At 36.2% G+C, this 24601-nt stretch overlaps 1 protein-coding gene across 1 annotated transcript; it reads left to right on the top strand.

Annotated features, from left to right (window-relative positions):
• Nucleotides 1–16299: 16299 nt before the first annotated feature.
• On the top strand, nt 16300–19325 carry LOC129281314 (uncharacterized). The gene has a single exon (XM_054917253.2). It carries the CDS (start codon nt 16429–16431, stop codon nt 18379–18381), a length of 1953 nt encoding a protein of 650 aa, XP_054773228.2. The 5' UTR covers nt 16300–16428; the 3' UTR covers nt 18382–19325.
• The last annotated feature ends 5276 nt before the right edge of the window (nt 19326–24601 follow it).

Genomic DNA, 24601 nt, shown 5'->3' with positions numbered 1-24601 from the left:
GGGCATTTCTATCCCTCTATCCATGAAGCCTTGGTAGTTTTATTGTTCAGTTCTCTGCCAAGGCTCATTAGATTATGGGAAAGGGTGTAGGAAGGGGCAATGGCCCTGTACAGTGCGTATAAAAAAAACCGGGACAGATTTGAAAAGTCTATATTTTTTCTCTTCAAATTATGATGTCTATATTTTGGTGTTAATAGGTGCTCTGAAGTCTTATCTTTCAAATGCCATTAAAAAAAAATAGTTTCGTTCATGCATGAGTGAACAAGCTATGTTTTTGTCTGGGTTTAAAAAAGGAGACTTGCGCCAAAATGGCATAAAATTATAAATATGATGATCAGTGGTGTAACTACGGGGGGCATGGGGGGCGCGTGTCGCCCAATCGGCTGGCCAAAAAAAAAACGGGGAAAAGGAGAAAAAGAGGAAGAAAGGGAGAGAAACGTAATGGGAAAGAAGAAATTATTGTTCATTATAATGTTATATTACATTATGTATTCTTTGTTCCTTGTGCTCGCATTGTCTGTTTAACGAGGTATATAATCCTGTTGTACTAAAACCTCCTGCTTTTTAGTTCAGGTCAGTATACAGCAAATATATTCCCTCGCACTTCAAATTATTATTGTTTTATGTAGTGACATATGCCTATTTTTCATGACTACTTAAAGTGATTGCCCCATTTTAGGGTCTTAATATAAAACTTTTCATGTCCGTGCTTACGTTCGCATAAGTGGATTGATGAGATATATCTGCTCTTCATGAATTCCTAAAATTAGTCCCTAAAATGTCCCTTTTTCTGATCTGAATATAAAAAAATTCAGCTTGCGCTTTGCGCTCACATCGCATGGTCTTCGTGAATTCCTACAAACAAGCCTTAGAATGCCCCTCTTCAGGTATGAATTTCCTAAATTTTCAGCTCGCGCTTCGCGCTCGCAATATTTGATTAGTGAGATGCGTATGAAAAACATGATTACAATGACTAAAATGTGCTTTATGTGTTAAGATGTAATTCTAACAAAATCAGCATGCGCTTGGCACTCGCATTAGATGACTATGGTGAGATATGTGTACTCTTAATGAATTCCTTTAAAAAAATAGTCCTTAAAATATCCGTTTGGGGTCAATATATACAAAAATTTCAGCTCGCGCTTCGCGCTCGCATCATTTGGTTAGTGAAATACGTATGGTTTTCGTGAATTCCTACAAACAAGCCTTAAAATGTCCCTCTTCAGGTCTGATTTTCCTAAATTTCAGCTCGCGCTTCGCGCTCGCAATATTTGATTATTGAGAGGCGTATGTTAATCATGATTACAATGACTACAAGTGCTTCATGTGTTTAGATGTATATAATTCTAACACCATCAGCAAGCACTTGGCACTCGCATTAGATGACTATGGTGAGATATGTATACTCTTAATGGATTCCTAAAATATTGTTCTTAAAATGACCCTCTTTCGGGTCAATATATACAAAAATTTCACCTCGCACTTTACGCTTGCTTTGTTTGTTTAGCGAGACAGGTACGTATCATGATTACAAAAATTTGCTTATAATGTCCCTTTTTAGGTCTGAATATAAAAATATTCAGCTAGCGCTCGCATTATGTGATCAGTGACATACATATGGCACTGTCCTTAAAGTGTCTCTATCAGGTCAGTATACCTGGCAATTGAGCGCGCCTCGCGTGCTCACTAAGTGACTCAATTTTTTGCTGGTGCCCCCCCCCCCCCCCCAATGCCGTGACCCACGGTACGCCACTGAGTAGATCAATGTACGGACAATGAACGAGCTAGGATCTGAGATGTTGATTTGGTCCTCAAGCAAGAAATAAGAACTCTACTTGATGTTGTTGCGCATCCGAGCTTCTCCCCAACCAGATATGCCTCCGCGCGGGATCTTTCTTTATCATCTGTGTAAGCAAAAGGGGTTAATGTACTTCCACTCTGAAATATAAAGAAATTATGGAAAATGATTACAGATAATCTAAGAAATTATTTCAAAAACTCTGAAAACAATTTACAAGAATTCTAGAATCTAGATCATCAGTGCCCCCCCCCCCCCCCATCCGCTGGCAAAAAGCGAAAACCGGGGAAAAGGAGAAAAAGAGGGAGAAAGGAAGAGAAACGTAGTGGGAAAGAAGAAATCATTGTACAATATGTTATATTACATAAGAATTTTTTTTTTCATAACTTTATGAAACAAAATTTACACAGGGCCTATTATGTTCATCGTTCCTGGTGTTCGCATTGTCTGTTTAACGAGATATGATAATCCTGTTGTACTAAAACATCCCATGTTTAAGTCAATACATCGAATATATTTCCTCGCACTTCGAGTTATAATTGCTTGATCAAGTGGCACATGCTTATTTTTCATGACTACATAAAGTGATTTCACGTCCGTTCTTACGTTCGCATTGGTGGATTGGTGAGATATGTCTGCTCTTCGTGAATTCCTAAAATCAGTCCTAAAGATTTATTTTTTTCTGGTCTGAATATCAAAGATTTTCAGCTCGCGCTTCGCACTCACATCATTTGATTAGTGAAACACGTATGGTCTTCGTGAATGCCTACAAACATCCTTAAAATAATAATAATAATAATATTCCGCATTTATATAGCGCTTAACACATCGGAACGACGTCTCTAAGCGCTTTACAGACATATTAAAATGCCCCTCTTCGGGTCTGAATTTCCTGAATTTTCAGCTCGCGTTTCGCGCTCGCAATATTTGATTATTGAGATGCGTATGTTAACCATGGATACAATGACTACACAAAAATGCTTCATATGTTTAAATGTAATTCTAACAAAACTAGCAAGCGCTTGACATTCGCATTAGATGACTATGGTGAGGTGAGATATGTATACTCTTCATGGATTCCTTAAAAAGAAGTCATTAACATGTACGTGTTTGGGGTCATGAACACAAAAATTTCAGCTCGCGTTTCGCGCTCGCATTGTTTGTTTTGCGAGACAGAAACGTAACTATCATGATTATAAAAATTTACTTTAATGTCCCTTTTTAAGTCTGAATATCAAAAATTTTCAGCTCGCGCTTCACACTCGCATTATTTGATTAGTGAGATATATATCCGTTTAATGGCACAGTCCTTAAAATGTTTCTAGTACATGTAGTTCAGTATACCTAGCAATTGAGCGCGCCCACTAAGTGACTCAAAATGTTTTGCTCGTGCCCCTCCTATGCCATGACCCACGATACGCCACTGATGATGATCAGACTTCTTGCTAATCAGCAGACTTCCTCTTAACCTTTTCATTATCTTTGCCATAATTTTCGAATTATGCGGTCAAAATTCATTTTCAAATCTGTTTATTTGCTTGAATTGTTCTGTTGTTGTTTCTTTTTAATATGTTCTTTCAATATTCCTTCTTTAAGCAAACACAATTTTTTACAACCGAAGTATGGGAGAGCGTGTATTTTTTTTGTCAAATCCTTTCATTGTGTGCTACAAAGGTTATGGCGCCTTTGAACAGTGGCGTACAGATGGGCGGGGGCTCGGGGTGTTCCCCCAATAAAAAAAAAGTGGAAAGGAAATAAAAGGAAAGATGATTTAATTTCTGAATATTATGTCAAAATCTATCACAAAATTTGATATTTTAATAAAAAAAGTGAACATGTTTGCTTGCTCGCTTCGCTCGCTCACAACTTTTAAATACATTTTATCCGATCTGCCATATCTAGCTCCTTCAAAATTGACTCAATACACCATTGCCATTGAAAGACATGAATCCTTTCCTGATTGACCTGTCAAAAACATAATTAAACTTGGTCAAGGAATCAATAACCCTTGAAAATAGGATTCATATTTTTAAAGGTACCATAACATAATTTGTTTCACATAATAAAATACGATTTGAATAATTACAAGTTCTCCCAATTAATAATGCAAATCTTCTTGCTTGGGTTGACAAAAAGTCTTGCTTATGAAGGAAAATTCAAAGGTTAAAGAAGTTTTAACGAAAAAACAAAATGATTCAAGTTACTAAATAAATTTGTCAATGAAATTTGACAGCATAATTCGAAAATCATGGCAAAGATAATGAAAAGGTTAAAAGGAAGTCTGCTGATTAGCAAGAAGTCTGATCATCAAATTTCTCATTTCTGCCATTTTGGCGCAAGCCTCTTTTTGAACCCCCGACAAAAACGTCCCGTGTTCGATCAAGCATGAACAAAATTTTTCTTTTTAAATGGCATTTCAAAGATAAGATTTCAGAGCATCTATTAACATCAAAATAAAGATATCATAATTTAGGCGCCGCTTTTCCGACGGCGGCGTCAACATCAAATCTTAACCTAAGGTTAAGTTTTTGAAATGACATCATAACTTAGAAAGTATATGGACCTAGTTCATGATACTTGGACATAAGGTTAATCAAGTATTACCAAACATCCTGCCTGAGTTTCAGGTCACATGACCAAGGTCAAAGGTCATTTAGGGTCAATGAACTTAGACCATGTTGGGAAAATTATTTTCAAAATCTTAACCGAAGGTTAAGTTTTTGAAATGACATCATAACTTAGAAAGTATATGGACCTAGTTCATGAAACTTGAACATAAGGTTAATCAAGTATTAGTGAACATCCTGCTTGAGTTTCAGGTCACGTGACCAAGGTCAAAGGTCATTTAGGGTCAATGAACTTTGGTCAAGTTGGGGGTATTTGTTGAATTACTATCATAACTTTGAAAATTTATGGATTTAGTTCATGAAACTTGGACATTAGGTTAATCAAGTACCACTGAATATCCTGTGCGAGTTTCAGGTCACATGACCATGGTCAATGGTCATTTAAGGTCAATGAACTTTGGCCGTGTTGGGGGTATATGTTAAATTACCATCCTAACTCTGAAAGTTTATGGATCTAGTTCATAAAACTTGGGATATAAGAGTAATCAAGCATCACTGAACATCCCCTGTGAGTTTCAGGTCACAAAACCAAGTCAAAGGTCAGTTAAGGTCAATAAACTTAGGCCATGTTGGGGTAATTGTTGAAGTGCCATCATAACTTTGAAAGTTTATGGATAGAGTGGATGAAATGTGGACATGGGTGTAGTTGACAGTCTTAAGTCTCCGTTCAAATGTCATTTATGGTCAATGAACGTGGTATTATGTCATTATATGAATGATGTTTTTGTGAATGATTATTTCATAGTAGTTTTCACAGTTAGCACTGCTGCTATATTAAATTGCGTAATGCAGGCGAGACTGCCAGAGGCGTTCCACTTGTTTTATACCCACTGTATATGAAGCGGGGGTTCTGGGGTTGCTTCAAGATTCTTCTGGGAGTGCTGTGTATGTTACACACCGTACGCAACATCACTTGGAAATTAGACAGTTAGCTGTAGAGATTTGACCAAAATCCCCTTCACATATTGAAAACAAACTTTTGTATTCTTTTTAACACACCAGCACCCCTCTTTAAAAATCATTCCTAGGCCCCTAGAAGGGATCGAGTGAGTCGCGACCTTTAGATTTGATTTGATTAGATTTGATTTAATTTGATATGATTTGATTTGACCTGATTTAATTTGATTCGATACGATACGATATGATAGGATTTGTTTGATATGATATGATTTGATTTGATATGATTTGATATGATATGATATGATATGATATGATATGATATGATATGATACGATACGATTTGGTTTGATATGATATGATATGATATAATATGATATGATTTGGCTTGATTTAATATGATATGATTTTATTTGATTTTGTTTGATATATGCTTTGATATGATTTGATTTGATATGATACGATTTGCATGCTACACCTCTTTATAATTACGAGTATTTTATTATTGTTTAGTTATTAATATCTATTGTAAATCAACCATTGGAATTGGGACAGGAGGCTTCATGCCACAGTAATTAAGTTAACTTTTTCTGTCCCTGGCTTTCCAATGGTTGATATTTCTTATTTTGTATTGTTTACACTGAAATGTATTTTTGTATATTATTTGCCGAATAAATAACAATAATAAATAATAATAATTATTTGATTATTTTTAATTGTATTTGATTTGATTTATTCAGATTTGACGTTAATGACTTATTGCATATTTTATAATACAGATTAATAGATAAACCTTAATTGACAACTATCATGATTTCCAAGTTTACCGATATTGGGAGGACATATACATACATCATGGAGCTATAGCTCCAGGCGCGGATCCAGGGGGGGGGGGCAGAAGGCACGTGCCCCCCCCCCTCCCCCCCCCCCTTTGAGAAGCAAAATTAAAGTTTGTAATTTTTATTTGTGGTTGAAAACCCTTCTTTTTTTTTTGGCTTTGCTTGTCAATTTTTTTCGGGTACGAAATGTCCTTTATTTGTGGTTGAAACCTTTTATTTTGCTGGTCAACATTTTCCTCCGAAAAATTTGCCCCCCCCCCTTTGGAAAATCCTGGATCCGCCCCCGTATAGCTCCATGCATACGTATATCGAAATGTACGAAACAAATTGTAAATGTTGGATATGGAAATAAACGAAATGAAGTCTAATTCGGTAAGAAATTAACGTTTATTATTGTAAATCAGGAAATTTTCAGCAGACGAATTGACAAAATATGTCAAATCAACTAAGAATTGTAAAATCATTAAATCGTGATTCCACTGTTACTTTAATTCGGAACATTTACTACCAAAAATAAGCACTCAATCACCGCCATGGTCTGGACTTCGTTTGTTTGTCAGCTTTTCTTCAATTTTTCAACCTTTATCATAAAACACTGACATTCGCCGCTTGAAAGATGTGTAGGCTAAAATCCACTCCCTCGCCATAAGAGAGGGTTTTCGCAACCACTCTACACAGACGCTTTCTGGAAAATTGAGAATCTATTGAAAATGCTCATCAAATCACAATCAACAGGTTAGAGGTCATTGTCGAAAATTTGTTAACCGGGGGACAGCAGGATCCAGCAACACATAGGTTAGAGATTAATTGCAAAATGAAATGACCTATCAAGATCATCGTTGCATGAACGTTTTGCTCGGTGACTAGGAACCAATCAGAATCGTTCTTTCAACTTTACGGGCCGACGCAAAATTGTGAGCCGACGAAAAATTGCAAATAAGTCGTTTGTCTGGAGTCTACAGGAGGACACTGCTGTGTTGATTTACCGATTTTCGGCAAAAGCTTCTTTGTCATGAAGGGCTTGTGACAACGTTTCAGAAAAAAACGTCTGCGCAGAGGTTGCAATAACCCCTTATTGTCTTATTTACATGCATTGTTGGTTTTTGGTAAATAAAATTTATTTGTCTTTGCGGCGTGTTGTTCCGAATCATTTAAATACGACCGTGAGAAGTACGGCATGAGAAAAAATATTCTTTATACGTTAATGAAAAATTAATGTACCTGATAAAAGATCTCAAATTATATACTATAAAGTCAATAAAACCCACTCCTTTACATGTCATAAATTGTGTATCGCGTAATCAATTAATAATAATAATAATAAACAGTTCTTGTATAGTGCATATCACAATTATGAATAATGTCTCTATGCGCTTCCAAAGGACTTGGATATTATTACCCCAGCTGTAGCTTGGCAGCCGTAATTACTAAGATTACAGCGCACACGCATTTCAAGGAATAAATTCCTGCCAGGTACCCATTCACCCCACGTGGGTTGAGTGCAGCAAAATGTGGATGAATTTCTTGCGGAAGGAAATTACGCCATGGCTGGGATTCGAACCCACGACCCTCTGTTTCAAAGTCCGGAGACTTATCCACTGGGCCACAATGCTCCATTTGTGTAAATTGAAGAGTGTATGGAGAGTGACGGTATACCATGGAAATGTAAGCATATTGAAGAAAAAAAAAATAATCGATACATATAGCTCTATGTATATTTTTTGACTTCGGATGAAGTTTGATTAAATTGAAGCATGATCTGTTCAACAAAATAATGTGACGTTCTATGCGTTATCATTGATCCTCACCTATCATCGTTTAATTTTTTTGTATTGAAAAGTATGCATAATTTATGCACGCCAAAAAAATAATAAAAGTAGAGAATACGGGATCCTGCGTGAACGGTCGTGCTTGTGTGATGGGGTGCAGTGACCTTTCTTATACACTTATTTATTTATTTAATTGGATTTAAGTTTTGATATATATTTATTTATTTACTTACTTATTAATTCATTTATTCATTGGCATATTTTTACGCACATAAAAAATGACCAGCAGCACATGCTAAAGGGCCAATTTACAAAGATTCATGAAGTACAATATAACAAAGCAAATGAAGCAAAACGTGATTACAGTATTCTATATCAAAACTTAAATCCAATTAAAAGATGTATCTCATAAATAGAAGACTGTGGAAGAGAGAAATAAGCACAGGGGAAGAGAGAGAGAGAAAAAAAATAGAGTAATATAAAGAAAGAGAGGGAGAGGGGAGAGTATGACTTCCAAATAGAAAGAGAAAATTGAGTGAGGTAGAGAGAAAAAAAAAAAGTGGTGAAGAAGAGGAGAGTGACATGAAGAACGTAGAAGACAAAATATTGTCAATTATGATGATGACCAGATGACGAGTATCGTTTCAGTATTCATTATCAGGGGCCGCGGAACGATTTTCAAAGTGGGGGGGGGGGGGCTGACCATGCAAAAAATCACAATCACATGATCATTTCTACGTTTTTGTACACGGTTTTGGAAAAAAAAGTGGGGGCTGAAGCCCGCTACCCCAGCCCCCCGCTTCTGCAACCCCTGATTATACCATGTATATTGGGAGAAGAGGTATTATCATCACAACCATGATAACCATTACTTTGCCATGATAACATCCGTTTTCCGATCTGCGTATGATTAATCATATTCATAACACAAATTCAGACAGGAAGGATTATCATAGTAATATAGGCACATTAAGCTAGCACCAAACAGAAGTGCTCTTCTCAAAACGGTTTTATGACAGCATTACTTGGTATATTAAGAAGAATCAGAACATCAACAAGAAGAATAACAAACAAAAATTTTATGAAGATGTAATTACAACAACATGATTTGTGAACGAACAAACAAATGTCATGATGTAATTTCCCCAACATGATTTGTGAACCCAACGAACAGATGTGTTATGAAAATATAATTACAACATGATTTGTGTACGAACAAACAAATATGTTATGAAGATACAACAACATGATTTCTTAACTAACAAACAAATATGTTATGAAAATATAATTACAACAACATGGTATGTGTACGAACAATAAAATGTGTTATGAAGATACAAGTACCACAACATGATTTGTGAACTAACAAACAAATATGTTATGAAGATATAACTACGACAACATGATTTGTGAACGATAACGATACCTAAAGTGGTACTGGTACTTGAAGCTGAAAATACAGAAATTCCAATAAAGAGAGTAAAAGTAAAAAAAAACATATTGATATATAATTTCATCAAAATCGGATAGAAATAAAGAATAATATTAAATTAAATTTTTGCATTATTTCGTAAAACAAATTCGAATGTATTATGAGTGGGCTGATGCTGGGATCATGTCCTAACGATTATTGTCATATTATATCAAATCATAAAAATGTCAGTTTTTCATACCTGTAGAATTTTCCTTTATCAACAAAACAGGCTGTATACGAGGAACGCTTTATTTATTTATTAAAATATCTTTACACAGGATAACAGGCTCAGATTGACTGTTTTTCAGCCTGGTCCTGTTAACATAAAATAACAATATATACATAATAGATAAAAGAGTAACTTGGGTTCTGTACAGTAATGAGTGAATCATAATATTTTACAATCGCGTTTTAAAGAATATAATGGGACAGGTGTTATTTCCGTTTCGTTTGATAAATAACAAAAAAAAAATAAGGAGAAGACATTAGCTGGTAATTTGTGTCCCTGGTTTTCAGTAAAAATAATGATCAAAGTTTGGTCAACTTACAGCAAGGTTTACCAAACCATAAGTTGTAAGATCTTTGATCTAACTCACAATCGTCGTGAGGAATGGTGTTTGGATAGAATACGCTATGGTTCGATTATGTAATGTCTCTCAAAGTATTGCTTCCCGAATGACTTAATTTTTTTCTTTTACGACGGACCATGATAACTAGGGTAGAGGGGAGGACATAGGGGAAAAGGAATAAATGATGGAAAAAGAAAGAATTAAAGATCAAACAAAAAAACAAAGAGAACACATAAGAAATGAAAAACGGTGCCAGGAAAGAAACTAAGAAAGTAAGACGAAAAAAGATACAAATACAAAGGGAGGTAAGAATTAAAGGAAAATGAAAAAATTATAATAAAAGAAGAACCATCCCCAAAACAAATACTATTTCTATCACTACTACTACTACTACTATTAATACTACTACTACTATACTACTACTACTACTACTATTAATACTACTACTACTATACTACTACTACTACTACTACTACTTCTTCTACTACTACTACTACTACTACTACTACTACTACTACTACTACTACTACTACTACTACTACTACTACTACTACTTCTACTACTACTACTACTACTACTTCTACTACTACTACTACTACTATACTACTATTTCTACTACTACCACTACTACTATACTACTACTACTAATAATAATAATAATACTACTATTACTACTACTGATAATAATAATAATATTAATAAATATAACAATGATAATAATAATAATAATAACAATGTTAAATAATAAAAACAATGATAAATAATTAAATAAAATAACAATTATAATGGAAATTGAGAGAAAAAGGGAAACGGATAAAGAAAAACACGTTAATAAAAAAAAAAGAAATCAGATTGATAAAAAAAAACATCAAAGACGAAACACTACAGAAAATTGTGTTAATTCTTTAAAAGTTGCAACCATCCTCATAAAAAACTAAACTAAACTAATTCATGTTAATGAGTAATTAATGGGAAAATAAAGGAAGAAACCAATTGACCCAGTAAACAGAGAGTGAAAATAACACTGATGGAAGGAAAATTCTCGATGTAATGACCACCATTAAAGAAAATATTTTCAAGGTATATGATGTAGATAAAACGTGATATTACGTAATTATTTGAAACAATTTCCTTTTTGACTGAACTATAAAATAATGACATTGTCAAAACCGTATGCCCAGACCCAGTGCCCTTGGGTTCATTCTTACATGCATGCGCAGCCGTTTCATGAGATTCTTGATCATACTCGGGGGGGGGGGGGGGGTAGAGAGACCCACTTCGATAAGCTAATGAAAAAAAAAAAATCGAAATTCAGGGGTGGGGGGCACACGTCAATAATTTCACAAATATGATAATTTGCGGTTGAGTAATGATAGTTTAAAGCAATACAATTCTATGGGATTTCTTTCAATATCTGGCCATTTCAATTCTTATTTACCAAATTTACAACAACAAAAAATCCTTGATTTAGAAAATTAGAAGATTTTTGGAGTAGCTAGCTCAATTATTTTTTTTCTTTAAAAAGCGTAGGTCATATTAAATATCTTTAACAAAATCGATCAACATAGCTGCAAAACATGACTTGCTTGTTGTATGACGGCGCCTCACAAACGCCGTGAATTAGAAAATTGTGAATAGGGTGTCTTGGCGTCTTGCCCCCCCCCCCCCCCCATTAAAAATAATTTGGCGCCACCCCTATGCCAACTCAAGTATTTTATCAATTCTGATCGTTTTGTGTATGTAATATAAACATGGCCGTATGCAGTGGGGGAACAATCCCCCCCTGAAAAAAAAAACATTTAAAATGTTTTTTTCATGCGTCGGTCTCCCCCCCCCCCCCGGAAAAAATATGCGTACTCCCATGGCGCCCGTGGTGTTAAACATATGATAATTGAAAACTGCCTGTGGCTGTAACAATCAAATAAATGGTCTAGTATTTATCCTCCACAAACATATCAGATTATACTACATTACAACCAGTGGCGTACCTAGGATTTTTCACAGGGGGGGGGGGCAAAACCGTCCGCCAAAAAATCTGACGAGCAAAAAAATATTTAAAAAAAAAAAAAAAAAAGGTCTTTGATCACAAATGAAGGATTTCGTACCAGAAAAAATTTGACAAGAAAAAAAAAAAAAGAAAAAAAAAAGAGCTTCAAGCTCGTCAGGGGGGGGCGATAAAGGTCTTCAAGCTCGTCAAGGGGGGGGGGCAAAAAAGGTCTTTCAAGCTCGTAAGGGGGGCAGGGATACGTCCTTTGCATGGGTTGTGGCTCGTCAGGGGGGGCAGACTGCCCCCTCTGCCCCCCCCCCCCGTAGGTACGCTAGTGATTACAACTGGGGATTGTGGGTCAAGAATAAATTGTCGAAACATCCTTCTGGTTTATGATAATTATTTCGCGGTCATTGGAATATGCTCTCGTGGGAACTTGATCAGGTTCGCGAAGGAAGTTTTATCGGTCTGTCGGAAGTTTTCAGAAGTTCTAGGAACAACCGACATGTATGCCATTGAAGGAAATGCTCACTTTAACCTCAAATAATTCTCCTGGCGCCTTCATCGCAAACGGTATGGCAAAATAAAAGGGGAATTGTACCTCCTTTGATTTTGATGCCAGATTTTGTAAATGTCTCTTGTTATAGTGGTCAGAGGCTCTTAACATGTAACGGCAACATCGTATAATAATGGTTGTACGAAATTCAATATTTGCAGACGATTCCCCTTCTCTTCCTAGCCCATCCGATCGCTTCCCCGGGATCGCAGCCAGACCACACCGGGGGTCCTTTTCCATGGTCGAAGGAAGAGTTGCATTTAAACACATCTCAAACAAATCAAGCATAAGTCCTAGATATGCACGTGTATGATTGGCTCAAAACTGAGTTACGATTGATTTCTCGAGTTATGTTTGATTGAAACGCTTTCTGCAACGGGCCCCTGAGGTTATGAATAAGTGGTTTCATTAAATAATTTTTAAGCTTTAACCAACCTTTAATTTATGTCATCTTTGGACATTGTTATGATAGGGAATATACTTGATAGAAATGATACCACAGATCAAACTTGACATAAAGATGATAACAGATTTCTTGAGTTAAGCCCAGCGCACCCTATACGATCCTTTTTCAATTAATTAGTTCTAGCATTTGATATGAACATTTCAGTCTAAAAAAACTTAATCAAAGTTCAGAATAGTCGTATGAATATTAAACTAAAAATTTTGGTTTATTTCAAGCCACCTTTTAGGGATAAAATCAAATTCAATTCCAAATCGTAATGACGTCATCATCGGCTGCGACTTGAAACCGATTTGGACTTTACTCCGACCACAAGGCTTGCAGGAAAGCAGAATTTGAATTTTAATATTTCTAGCATTATACCGAACTTCAAATAAAATGATTTTACTTTCATATTTCATGCATAAATATGCAATTTGTTCAAAAATTGCATCGCAACGGATCGTGTAGTGTGCGCCGGGCTTTATAGAGTACGCATTCCCCATCTTATCCTGGATGAATGGATTCGGATGGTTGGTTGGGGTGGGACATCAGGACTGATGTCACTAGCGTACCTAAGGGGGGGGCAGGGGGGCAGAGACTGCCCCCTTGCCCCCTGACGAGTCACAAGCAAAAAAAAAACGAAAAAAGGGAAAGAAAAAGAAAAAGGAAAGAGAGAAAAAGGGGGAAGGGGAAAAAGAAGAAAAAGTTTAAGAGAATGGGGAAAACAAAAACTGGACTGCAGACTGTCGGAAAAATATTATAAACTGTCAGGCACAAGGGGCTGTTCCAACTGATTCGGTTTTTTAGTTCCACCATCTTTAGCGGTAAATGTCAATTAAACTGTACACTCACTTTTATCGGGAAATTGTGATTTTTACGCAATGAGACTTTTAGTGCTCTCTGTACCGAAAGTGAGGACGGACTGGGCTGACCGGGGAAGGAAAAAGGTAGAGAACAACTTTTAGGTAATATAATTATAACAATAAAGATATCGCGCGTAGCGCTCGCATCAATTTTTGAGTTGGATACCTAAGATAAATGTCTAGTTTTCAGGTTGAATTATATAAAAATTTCAGCTCGCACTTCGCGCAGCGTCGTCAATTGATTAGTTAGAAACCAATTTGTTCACGGTTACAAAAAGTGCTTATAATATCCAGTTCTTAAGTCGGAATATCAAAAGTTTTTTCTCGCGCTTCACGCCCACGCGACTGTTTAGAAACCCATCCTGTAAAACTGCTTAGAAAGTCTAGTGTCCAGTTAAGAATGCTGACCGGGCTTGTCCCTTAAATTGTTGGTGAACGAAGCAGCAAGCAAGAGGCCACCAGGCCTCATCTGGCGCAGTTGAGAACACCAATAGTTGATGCAATTTAATGTATACAATTTTATACTTTTTTGTTACTTAAGATTTATATTTATATTTTATTTCTGACAATTGTAAGCGCTGTGATACTTTTGTGTATAGCGCATATAAATAACCGTTATTGTTATTAATATCAAGATTTTTAGCTCGCGCTTCGCGTTCGCAAATGTTATTAAGGAAGATAACCATCCTATTCATAATTAAGTGCACAAAATGTATCATTTTAGGTCTGAATTTTTTGAAAAAATTCAGCTCGCGCTTCGTGCTCGCAATTATTAATTTTAGAAAGTGAAAAAGGGGCCTAAGCTTTCGATCCTAGCTGAATCTTCGTCGGAGGCAACTGATTTCAATGTCAAATACCTCTTTTATAACGTCTCCAAATGAGCAGAATTGGGAACATAATGTAATCAAAGAGGAATAAAAGAAGTATTTTAATATAAACATTGCAATTGCCATTTGATTAGAAATATATCGATCACGGTGCAATACAGCTCATTTCTGGAATGATATACAAAAAAAAAGGAATTAATTTCGACAATAAAGTGCAATCGCCCGAAAGCAAATATCAGTAGTAGCAAGATCCCAACTGTTTTATTGGGCACCCCCTGGGTAACCTTTCCCACCTTAAGTGCCACTGCCAGGCCTACACATCTAAACGTGTATGGGGGGGGGGCTGCAAAATGCAGGGCAACGAGGACTGCGAGGTGCCCAAATATCCCAAATATGTATTGGTAATTTTATGACCGAATGTATAATTTCTGCACATCATATCATGCTAAAATGCTAAATAATAATTGAAAAAAAAAATGTTCGCTCGCTTCGCTCGCTCGAAAATTAAAAACTGTGAAGTTGATATTTAGGCAATGATTATCAGCCCCCTTGAAAAAATTGTGCCGATATACGTCTATGCCTGCTACCCCCCTGCTCATCCTTGTCGCTTGCCCCCCCCCCCCTGACGAAATATGCCAGGTACGCCACTGATTGATGTTCAACAACAGTTTCATACAAACACCAAAGAAGAGTTCGTCACACATTCAACACGAGATTTTCTCCATTTCTCGGCACCCAAATGCGTCAGACAGGATAACTTAATGACTGAAATATTACTTCGAAAATAGACCAGAATGGTAAAAAATAAAATCGTACTTTAGATTCTTCAGTAATGTAAAGTGAGACCGAGCAAATAATCTTGAACAAAAAAAAAATCTAAGACGATATTTGTATTAGTGAGAATGACACTCTTTCCGGTTTTTTCTGAAATATGTTGGTTTGTCTGTCGGTCTATCATTTTACATCAGGAATCCCAGACTAAATTTGCAATTAATATATGAAAAACCCCAGGTAGCCCGATAAAGGGGAAAAGGGTATACACTATTTTTGCATCTTCATGAACTACGTCATTAATTATTTTCAATACTCTATATGATTCATATTATATTAAAGTTAAACCCTTCTTGATATGACATTTATCAACTATTAAGTGCTTTATTATTTACCAGATGAATCTATCTCATGTAAAACAGGGAAGGCCATATGCAAAATTTGTTTTATTATGAATAACGAAAAAGTAAAATGTTTGAAAATATAAATTTGCGAGGGAGCAAAGCGACCGAACTAAATTAAAGGTTTTTTGTTAATGTCGAACAAGAATTCGATGCATACTTTAATTACATAAAAAGTAGGTTTTCAGATTTTCGCGGGTGGGGTGGGGGCAACTGTCCCTGTATAAACATCACCCTCTCTTTCTAAAAAAATAATTCCATATTTCTAATTATGTTAGAAATAAATAAATTGACAGAAGGTCGCACTGAACTACTGAATAATGTATCTAGTACTATAAAGATCCGGTCTTTGCCCTGAGTCGCGTGACTTACCTACCTTGTTGATAATCACCTAAAACAATAATAGCGTGCAGACACCATTGAACCGGTAATTACGTCACTTTATTATCATCGTCAAATCGCTTAGCGACTCAGTAGATGATTAGTATAAATAGGACTGGTTTCGTTTATCTACACCAGATGAATTGATTATAGCAAGACTCAGTTTACAAGTCAAATACTCGATTACCATAGTCTCATCACAGCTTAGGAATTTGAAAAAGAAAATGGATTGCGGTGAAGTGGTTTTGAAGAGGCTCCTAGGCGAGAGTTCAACATGTACATTTTGTGGGAAGGAGCCGGAAGAAAGCGCTGTTCTCTCCTGCTCCCATCGGTTTTGTTTGGACTGCTTCAAGAATTATACGGCGGTACTAGGTGCTATGGATGATGACTTCCAGTGCCCGAATGGATGCGAGGGAAGCTATCTCAAGCTGGCCCAATGTCCATCCACTGACCCGGGTAGCATGTCACCAGAAGTGGAGAACATGTGCAATGACGAAAAGGAACAGAGTAATGACCAAGACTTCGGCAATCTCAGATGCAGCTCCTGCGATTCTCCCGATGCGGTTGCTACGGCATGTTGTGACGAGTGCCGGGGATTTCTTTGCGATGACTGCGTCGATGCCCACGCCAAGCTACGTCGCCTGATGAAAACCCACCACGTTGTGCTGCTTGATGATCTGAAGAATGGGAAGACGCAGATGAGACAGCAAGCGAAAAGATGCAACATACATGATGGTGAGAAATTAACTTTCTTTTGCTGTCATTGTCGCATAATGGTGTGTCCGCAGTGCGCCGTCCTGCAACATCCAAAACCGAACCATGACTGTGTCGAGCTCAAGACTGCCCAAACAAATTTCGACAACCTCATGAAGAAACTAGCATCACGATGTGAGACGAAACTAAAAGATGCGGATTCTCAGATTTCCCAGATCTCAAAAACGAAAAACGAAATAGAACTTGAGATCAATACAGTCGAACAGATCATCAACAGCACGGCTGAGCAGGTGATTGAAGCCGTCAACGCCAATCGAGAGAAACTTTTAAAGGAAGTTGCGGTGGAAAGGGATGTATTAATGGCAAAGATCGAGAGACTTCAAGACGCGAAGCAGTACATGTTTGATCGATTAACCAGCGCTAGAAAACTGATGGGCGGAGAAGGAGAGAAGGGTCTGAATTTACAACATAGCAAAGCAGATGCCTTCTTTACGCGTGTTGACGAGATTCTGTCGAGGAAAGAGAAAGATAGCGACCTTGATGAATTAAAGGAGTACGTCCGTCGTATCGGCTTTAAGAGAACATCGTCATGCTACGAACAAACAACATCGATCGGAGAAATCTTCCAACTCTCAGAATGGGAAATCTATCGGGAATATGACCTCGAGTCTTCGGTTTCAACAATGACAGCCTTTCCAGATGGTCGAATAGCCATCGCCTGTGAAGAGGACACGGAGGGCCTGATGATGGTCCTATCGAACGGTTCGAAAGAGCGAGTTCTGGATGGTGTGAAGGTGAAACAAGCCGCTGCTATGTCGGATGGACGATTCGTCATCATAGACGACGAGAATCGACTTCGTTTATTTTCATGTCTTGGTCGCGAGAACCCAGCGGTATATTACGACCATCCCGAAGATCTATCCGATGATGCTGTTCCTGTATGCGTCACACAAGGTCAGGACCACGAACATATCCTAGTTGGATTCAGCGGATCAACTGCATGCTATGAATATCCAATCTTCGGCGCCAAGTCAGTTAGGACCATCACTGCAGGAAACGTTATCCCGCAGAAGCTAGTGGTGACGAGAAAAGCCGATGACCTGATCATCATCGCCGTCAATGACCACTGCGTCGTCGCAGTCGACGACTCTGGCTCGATTAGATGGCGTCTGGAAGAAACCGACGCCATTGCCCTCGTACCGGCCATATTCGGTGATCACATCTTCATCGCGTCCATCAACGAAAGTGATGGTGTTGAAAGCACCAAGCTAACCATAGACAGCTACACTATTGATGGAGAGCTGATCGAGTCGCTGGTTCAAGAAGAGAAAGTTGAAGTTCAGAAGAAAGATTCAGTCAACTTGCAAATGATTCTGTTGTCGAAAGCGAAGCTTGCAGTGAGCATTGAGAATAAATGTTTAGTATACCATGGTCCTCAGACCCTGGAAGGTATCTCCGGATAAAATCATATACACAACAAACACTGTGTTTTATTGGTGTACAAACATGTAGATCAATTACCACACCAGTCATTTAACTCCGGTGTTACGTATTTGGTGTTAATTCAACACCTTGTTTGTTACTTTTACACTCTATGGTGTTATGATCAATCTCTAGGGTGTAATTTTAACACCTCAGGGAGTGGCCTTCTAGGGACATCAATCGGTGCCAGTATTAACCCCCAGTTTTTACATTGTAATAAAAAAATTATGCCGAAATTTGTGAATATAGAACATGTTATATTGTTATAATCCTTGCATGAATCAATCATGATGATAACAGTTGAGTCTGGAGGGGACGTGGCAGATTGCATATATATATATTGGTGAAAATATTTAGGTTCCGTTTGGTGTATTGATATCTACATGCCTGGTCATTTTCAATGTGGTTGCACAAAGCTAAACAACTATTTTGGTTTTAAAACTTTATTTTTACATCTCACGGGAAATATCATTTGGATGTGGATTTAACAATCATGTATCAAGGCCAATATACCTGAAGAGAAATTTCTCTTTGACCCTTTGGTGTTTCCTGAAAAATATATATTATATCACAACAAGAAGTCCTTTAACATGCTTAAAATACATAAATTAACTACGTTTTAAAATTCTTGATCAATACATCATCATTTCGAACACTCGATTTGTTTTTTTATCAACCCCAAAATTTATTCAAATATAAACCTACCAGCTGTTGATTAACAAAATCAATTCATTTCGCATGCAATTTGTTTTAACCAACAGTAATTGGTTTAGTAATAGTTTTAAATAACTTATCAGTTGGTTGAAGTTTTAAGGTTTTATACAGTCTTATTAAACCATACGTAAAGGAAGAATTGAGTAAAAAAAACAGGAAAGAGTAAATCCACTCATTCCATATGAAAAGGTGTTTTACCAATCAATTCTCTCTCTAAAAAAAAAAAGAAATTCAATGCGAAAGTTTTGCAATGATTTATTGTGTCTGCTTATTTTCTTTTCATTATTATTTAATATAATTTACTGGCGGCAGGTACATACACTTGTTTCTATCGTGTCAAATATTAGTCATTTCCATATATTCTGACCATAAAGTATCGGAAATGACGGGATTGATGTTGAAATTGTGCAACTGCCCTAAAATAACTAACCCGGTAATTAATGTACAACCTAATCGTGTTTTACGTTGTTTCCTTGATCATTCGATGAGTAATTTTGTTTTGCTTCCGAGTAAACGAACTGAAATGAAAGATGTGTTCCGGCCACGGAAGAACCAGAGTTTTTTTAATCTCTGATGTTCAAATTATTTTTTATACGCATAACTGCATGCATGATGTAAGATATAAGTTTCGTTTGCATGAAATTTAAATAAATTCAATTAAAAGCATGCATGGCGAGGATTAATAAAACAGGGATTATCCGATTTTATTAAATCCAATTATATTCAGAAAGTATTTGATAATTCCATTTGTACTTGAAGTACAGAGATGCCGGTCAGTGTTACGTACTGTGCCTAGAAGAAGCATTAATGTGTTGTAATAAAAAAAAAACATTCGTGCCGTGAAAAAAAAGCCAGAAAAAGTTGTCAGGGTCTGAAAATCTGGCGAAAGCCCGAAAATGACACCACTGTGAACTATTTCTTAAAGAACATTCAAATGTACAGTGTACTATTTATTTAATTGTGACTATTCACTAAACCATTTGTGATTATTGTACTATATAATATAAATCAAATATTTTTCAATTCTTTTAACTTCACTGTCGTAATAAAATATCAATATACACGTAAATAAGAAAAAGTATACTGTCGTTTTTTTGTTGTCGGCGACTCTTCATCTTTATTTGATGAATAGTTTTGTAGGGGGAATCGAGCTGGACGAGGGATGACCTCTCCGCCTTGTGCCCTCCTTTAAAACTGAGGGGACACAAGAGGGCAATTTTAAGGAAACTAGTGACCGATTGCGAATGAAAATCGATTTTCATTTCTTGGCTGTCCCCCTCCCCGGGTCCCCCTCCCCAAACAAAAGGATAACTTTTCATTGTGACCCTCCATTATATAATAATAATAATAATAATAATTGGCATTTATATAGCGCTTTATCAATCTAGGACTGTTCAAAGCGCTTCACAATTATCATTACCCGGTCACTGGATTCATATGCATTCCAAGCAGCCTGTTAGGCTCACACTTGCTAAACCAACCACAATGACGGTTGTTTCCTACCGGTACCCAATTAGCTCCTGGGTGAGAGTGGCAAAGTGTGGATTGACGCCTTGCCAAAGGGCGTGGGATTCGAACTCACGACCCTCTGATTACAAGGCGAGAGTCAGAACCGCTACACCACGGCGCTTCCATCCTGGATCCATCTTTTAGAAAGGTCGTAAGTGAAAAAGAGAAGAAACGGAAGAGAAAGGAGATGAAGAGGGTAAGTAAAAAAAAAGTTTAAAAAATGAAAAAAATAACAATAAAAAGGCTTGGTATCAGCGATGAGAGAGAGAGATTGGGAGAAAGGAGGATGGGTGGTTTGAGAAAGAGATGCTTGCAAATCCTTTATGATCTTATGTAATTCTATCTTTCCATATGTGACCCCTTCCTCGATCAGATACCCAATACACTTAATACACGCCCCTTTTAAATTCATTTAAAAAGTATGCCTGGCAACAACATAACAAAACAAAAACACAAAATTTCCTACAGGACCTTGTCAAAATGACCTTTGTTTATGCTTTATCGATATTAACCAGATATCAATACAGAGGCGTCAAAGTCATTTTCGTTTTTGTGTGTTCTACGGAAGCTTGTAAGGCCAAAGTCAAACACTGACAACTTCCTTAATGCAGCCTCTTCATACCCCACCCCCTCTAAATTAAAATGTGTTGGCCCACTCTACCTGTTTATTTTATAGTAATTTGGTTGTCCTAAAACCGCTTTGGTGTTTTGGTGTGGACAATGTAAAAATAAGACGTGATTTGGTTGATGGTTGCATTTTGTAACATAACCATTAATTTCGTCGGGATCCCTACGAACTAGAAATTGGTAAAAATCTGTTTTCTTTTGGGGGGAATAAGTTTATTTTTCAAAGATGGAATATGCTGGATTTTGTTTATATAGATACATTTTTTTTTCTAAGTTCTGATACACCTACTAAATAATAAAAATTATTAGTATTTAATTTTTTTGATAAAAAAACGATACCAAGCAATATTTATTCATGAATGTAAACAAATCTATTTTTACGAAGAATCACCAGACTTAAAAATAAATAAATAAAAAGGGGAACTGAGAATGGAAGTGTTAGATGATTCTCCAATATCATTCCCACTGAATCTTGATCAAAGATTAGTCAGACTTTAAAGTTAATATTCTGGTACAATTGAACCCGAGTTATTAAACAAAAACAAGCAACAAATCGAAAATCAAAACATAACTTAGTTTTGCGAATAACTACTCCCCCTCTCTCTACTTGATTAAACTAACCATTCAATCAATCAATCAATCAATCAATCAATCAATCAATCAATCAATCAATCAATCAATCAATCAATCAATCAATCAATCAATCAATCAAGCAAGCAAGCAAGCAAGCAATCAATCAATCAATCAATCAATCAATCAATCAATCAGTCAGTCAATCATTCAAGCAATCAATCAAGCACGCAATCAATCAATCAGGTGCCGAGTGGTCTAAGGTGCCTGGCTATACATGGAAAGTCCTGGGTTCAATCCCCGGCTACGACACCTATGCTCTTTTATACTGCATTCAAATAAATGGAAATGCTTTACGCATTATTGGTAAATAGGTGTGCACTTGTTTAGAAATAAAAATCAACCAACCATCCAATCAATCAATAAATCAACCAATGAATCATCAATCAATCAACCAACCAATCAACCAACAAATCAATCAATCAATCCATCACTCAACCAACCAATCAACCAACCAATTAAACAACCGATCAATCAATCAATCAACCAATCAATCAATCAACTAACCAATCAAACAATCAATCAATCCATCAATCAACCAATAAACCAACCAATTAAACAATCAATCAATCAATCAATCAATCAATCCATCAATCAACCAATAAACCAACCAATTAAACAATCAATCAATCAATCAACCAATCAATCATTCCATCAATCAATCAATCATCAACCAATCAACCAATCATCAATCAATCAATCCATCACTCAACCAACCAATCAACCAACCAATTAAACAACCGATCAATCAATCAATCAACCAATCAATCAATCAACTAACCAATCAAACAATCAATCAATCCATCAATCAACCAATAAACCAACCAATTAAACAATCAATCAATCAATCAATCAATCATCAACCACCCAATCAATCATTCTATTGATCAATCAATCAATCAATCAATTAATTAATCAATCAACCAATTAAACAATCAATCAACCAATCAATCATTCCATCAATCAATCCATCAGTCAACTAACCAATCAATCAATAAATTAACCAATCAACCAACCAATCAGGATCGCAAACAATCAACTAACCAACCAATCAACCAGTCAATCAACCAAGAGAGCATCATATCGATTGACCACCAACCAACAAACTGATGAACCAATCAAGTCATTAATGCTTTTATTTCATGGTTTTATTCATTTCTATCAATTTAAAAAATAAAAATAACATAATAATTTGAAAATAGACACAGAAAATAGACTAAAGGAGCTTTACGCAGAGCTGTCATCTGGCTACAGTACAAATTACAAAATGACGGAATTGTGGAATAACATATAAATGGACAATACAATTATATATATACAATACCGTATAATTACAAAATAGCAATAACCTTTAACAGAGAATATACATAAAAGAAAAGACAATTGTTTAAGCATATACACTCTCCTAAAACATAGAAATAGAAACAGTGAGGGGTGACATCAGCCCCTCATTTGCATACAGACCTGTGTGTGCATAAAACCGTTATGTGAAATGTCATAACTTCTTTTATTTCCGATTTTGACGTTTTCAGCACTATGGTTAATGGATTGTTCTCTTCTTATTCAAATAAACTATTTGCTGGGGTGGACTTGTCCTTTTTCTTTTAGAAATAAGATATTCATTAATTGGTAGTTAAAAAGGACACCGTTGATTGACTATTTTTTTTCCAATGATATTCACTTCACACACATAATCAAAGAGTTAGAAAATGGTACAGTAACCAGAAAAGACTTAAGCCACAGTGATAAGTGGAATCATGTACATATTAATTGCTCATAACATCTTAAGATCATTGAAATTTTCTTCAAACAAACTCACGGATCACAAACAATCTCTCAGATCTTATTACCAATCTTAAATAAATCAAAATCACCAATCAAAATATTATGAAAACAATCCTTTTATAAGATGGCAATATGGATCCTAATTAAACGATTGGCTGAAATATCTTGTTCATAGCTAACAAGTAGATTTGCTGCTGACTGGTACTCTTGACTAATTCTCTTGACCAGTCATGGTTTTGAGATGATAATGATTTATTGACAAGGATCCCCATCATCATTTTATAAAAACATATAAATAAATAATAAAAACGTGACTTGTAAAGTGCAAAATCCACTCTGTAGTGTGTTCAAGGCGCATAAAGAGCTAAGAGTTAAATAAAAGAGTTTTTCAGAAGATTTTAAAGAGTCTCGATAGAGGTGCAATTTTTAATGTCTTCAGGAAGGCTATTCCACAAAGTGGGGCACGCAAAAGCAATGATCTTTACCCCCAAGTTTTTGAAACTTTTGGAATAACAAGGTAGCCAGAAGTGGATGAGGGCATTGGTCTGTAGAAATTAATAAAGGAAAGACTGTACAGTATTGGGGTGCTGATCCGTGAATGAAACGAAAAGCAAGCAACAAAATCTTAAGGATAAATAAATAAACCAATAAATAATACACATCACTTAACCAAGGCCTTAGAGTAATTACCCAAAGTTTTAGTTACGTTTTCAAAAAGTACTAATGCCCTCTCCTATATCTTGGGCATTTAAGTAATGTTCCTAAGGTACTATGTATCATGTGCGTACACTGCAAAAAAGTTGTGTGAAATCCGTTGCAGAAAGTGGTTTTAGTATTTGTTGTTTGAAGTGTTGATTAAAATTCACGCAATATGTGTAGAAAATAAGGTGTTGGGGGAAAGTTAAGAATCTGCAACGCTGCGCAACACTTCAAAAT

The sequence above is a fragment of the Lytechinus pictus genome, chromosome 18, assembly GCF_037042905.1.
Source record: "Lytechinus pictus isolate F3 Inbred chromosome 18, Lp3.0, whole genome shotgun sequence".
NCBI classification, from domain to species: Eukaryota; Metazoa; Echinodermata; class Echinoidea; order Temnopleuroida; family Toxopneustidae; genus Lytechinus; species Lytechinus pictus.
Note: the sequence above shows the minus strand (reverse complement) of the source record. Positions and strands in the feature narration are given on the sequence as shown.

Coding starts and splice junctions, on each gene's coding strand:
- LOC129281314 (XM_054917253.2), top strand. CDS start 16,429: ATGGATTGCGGTGAAGTGGTTTTGAAGAGGCTCCTAGGCGAGAGTTCA.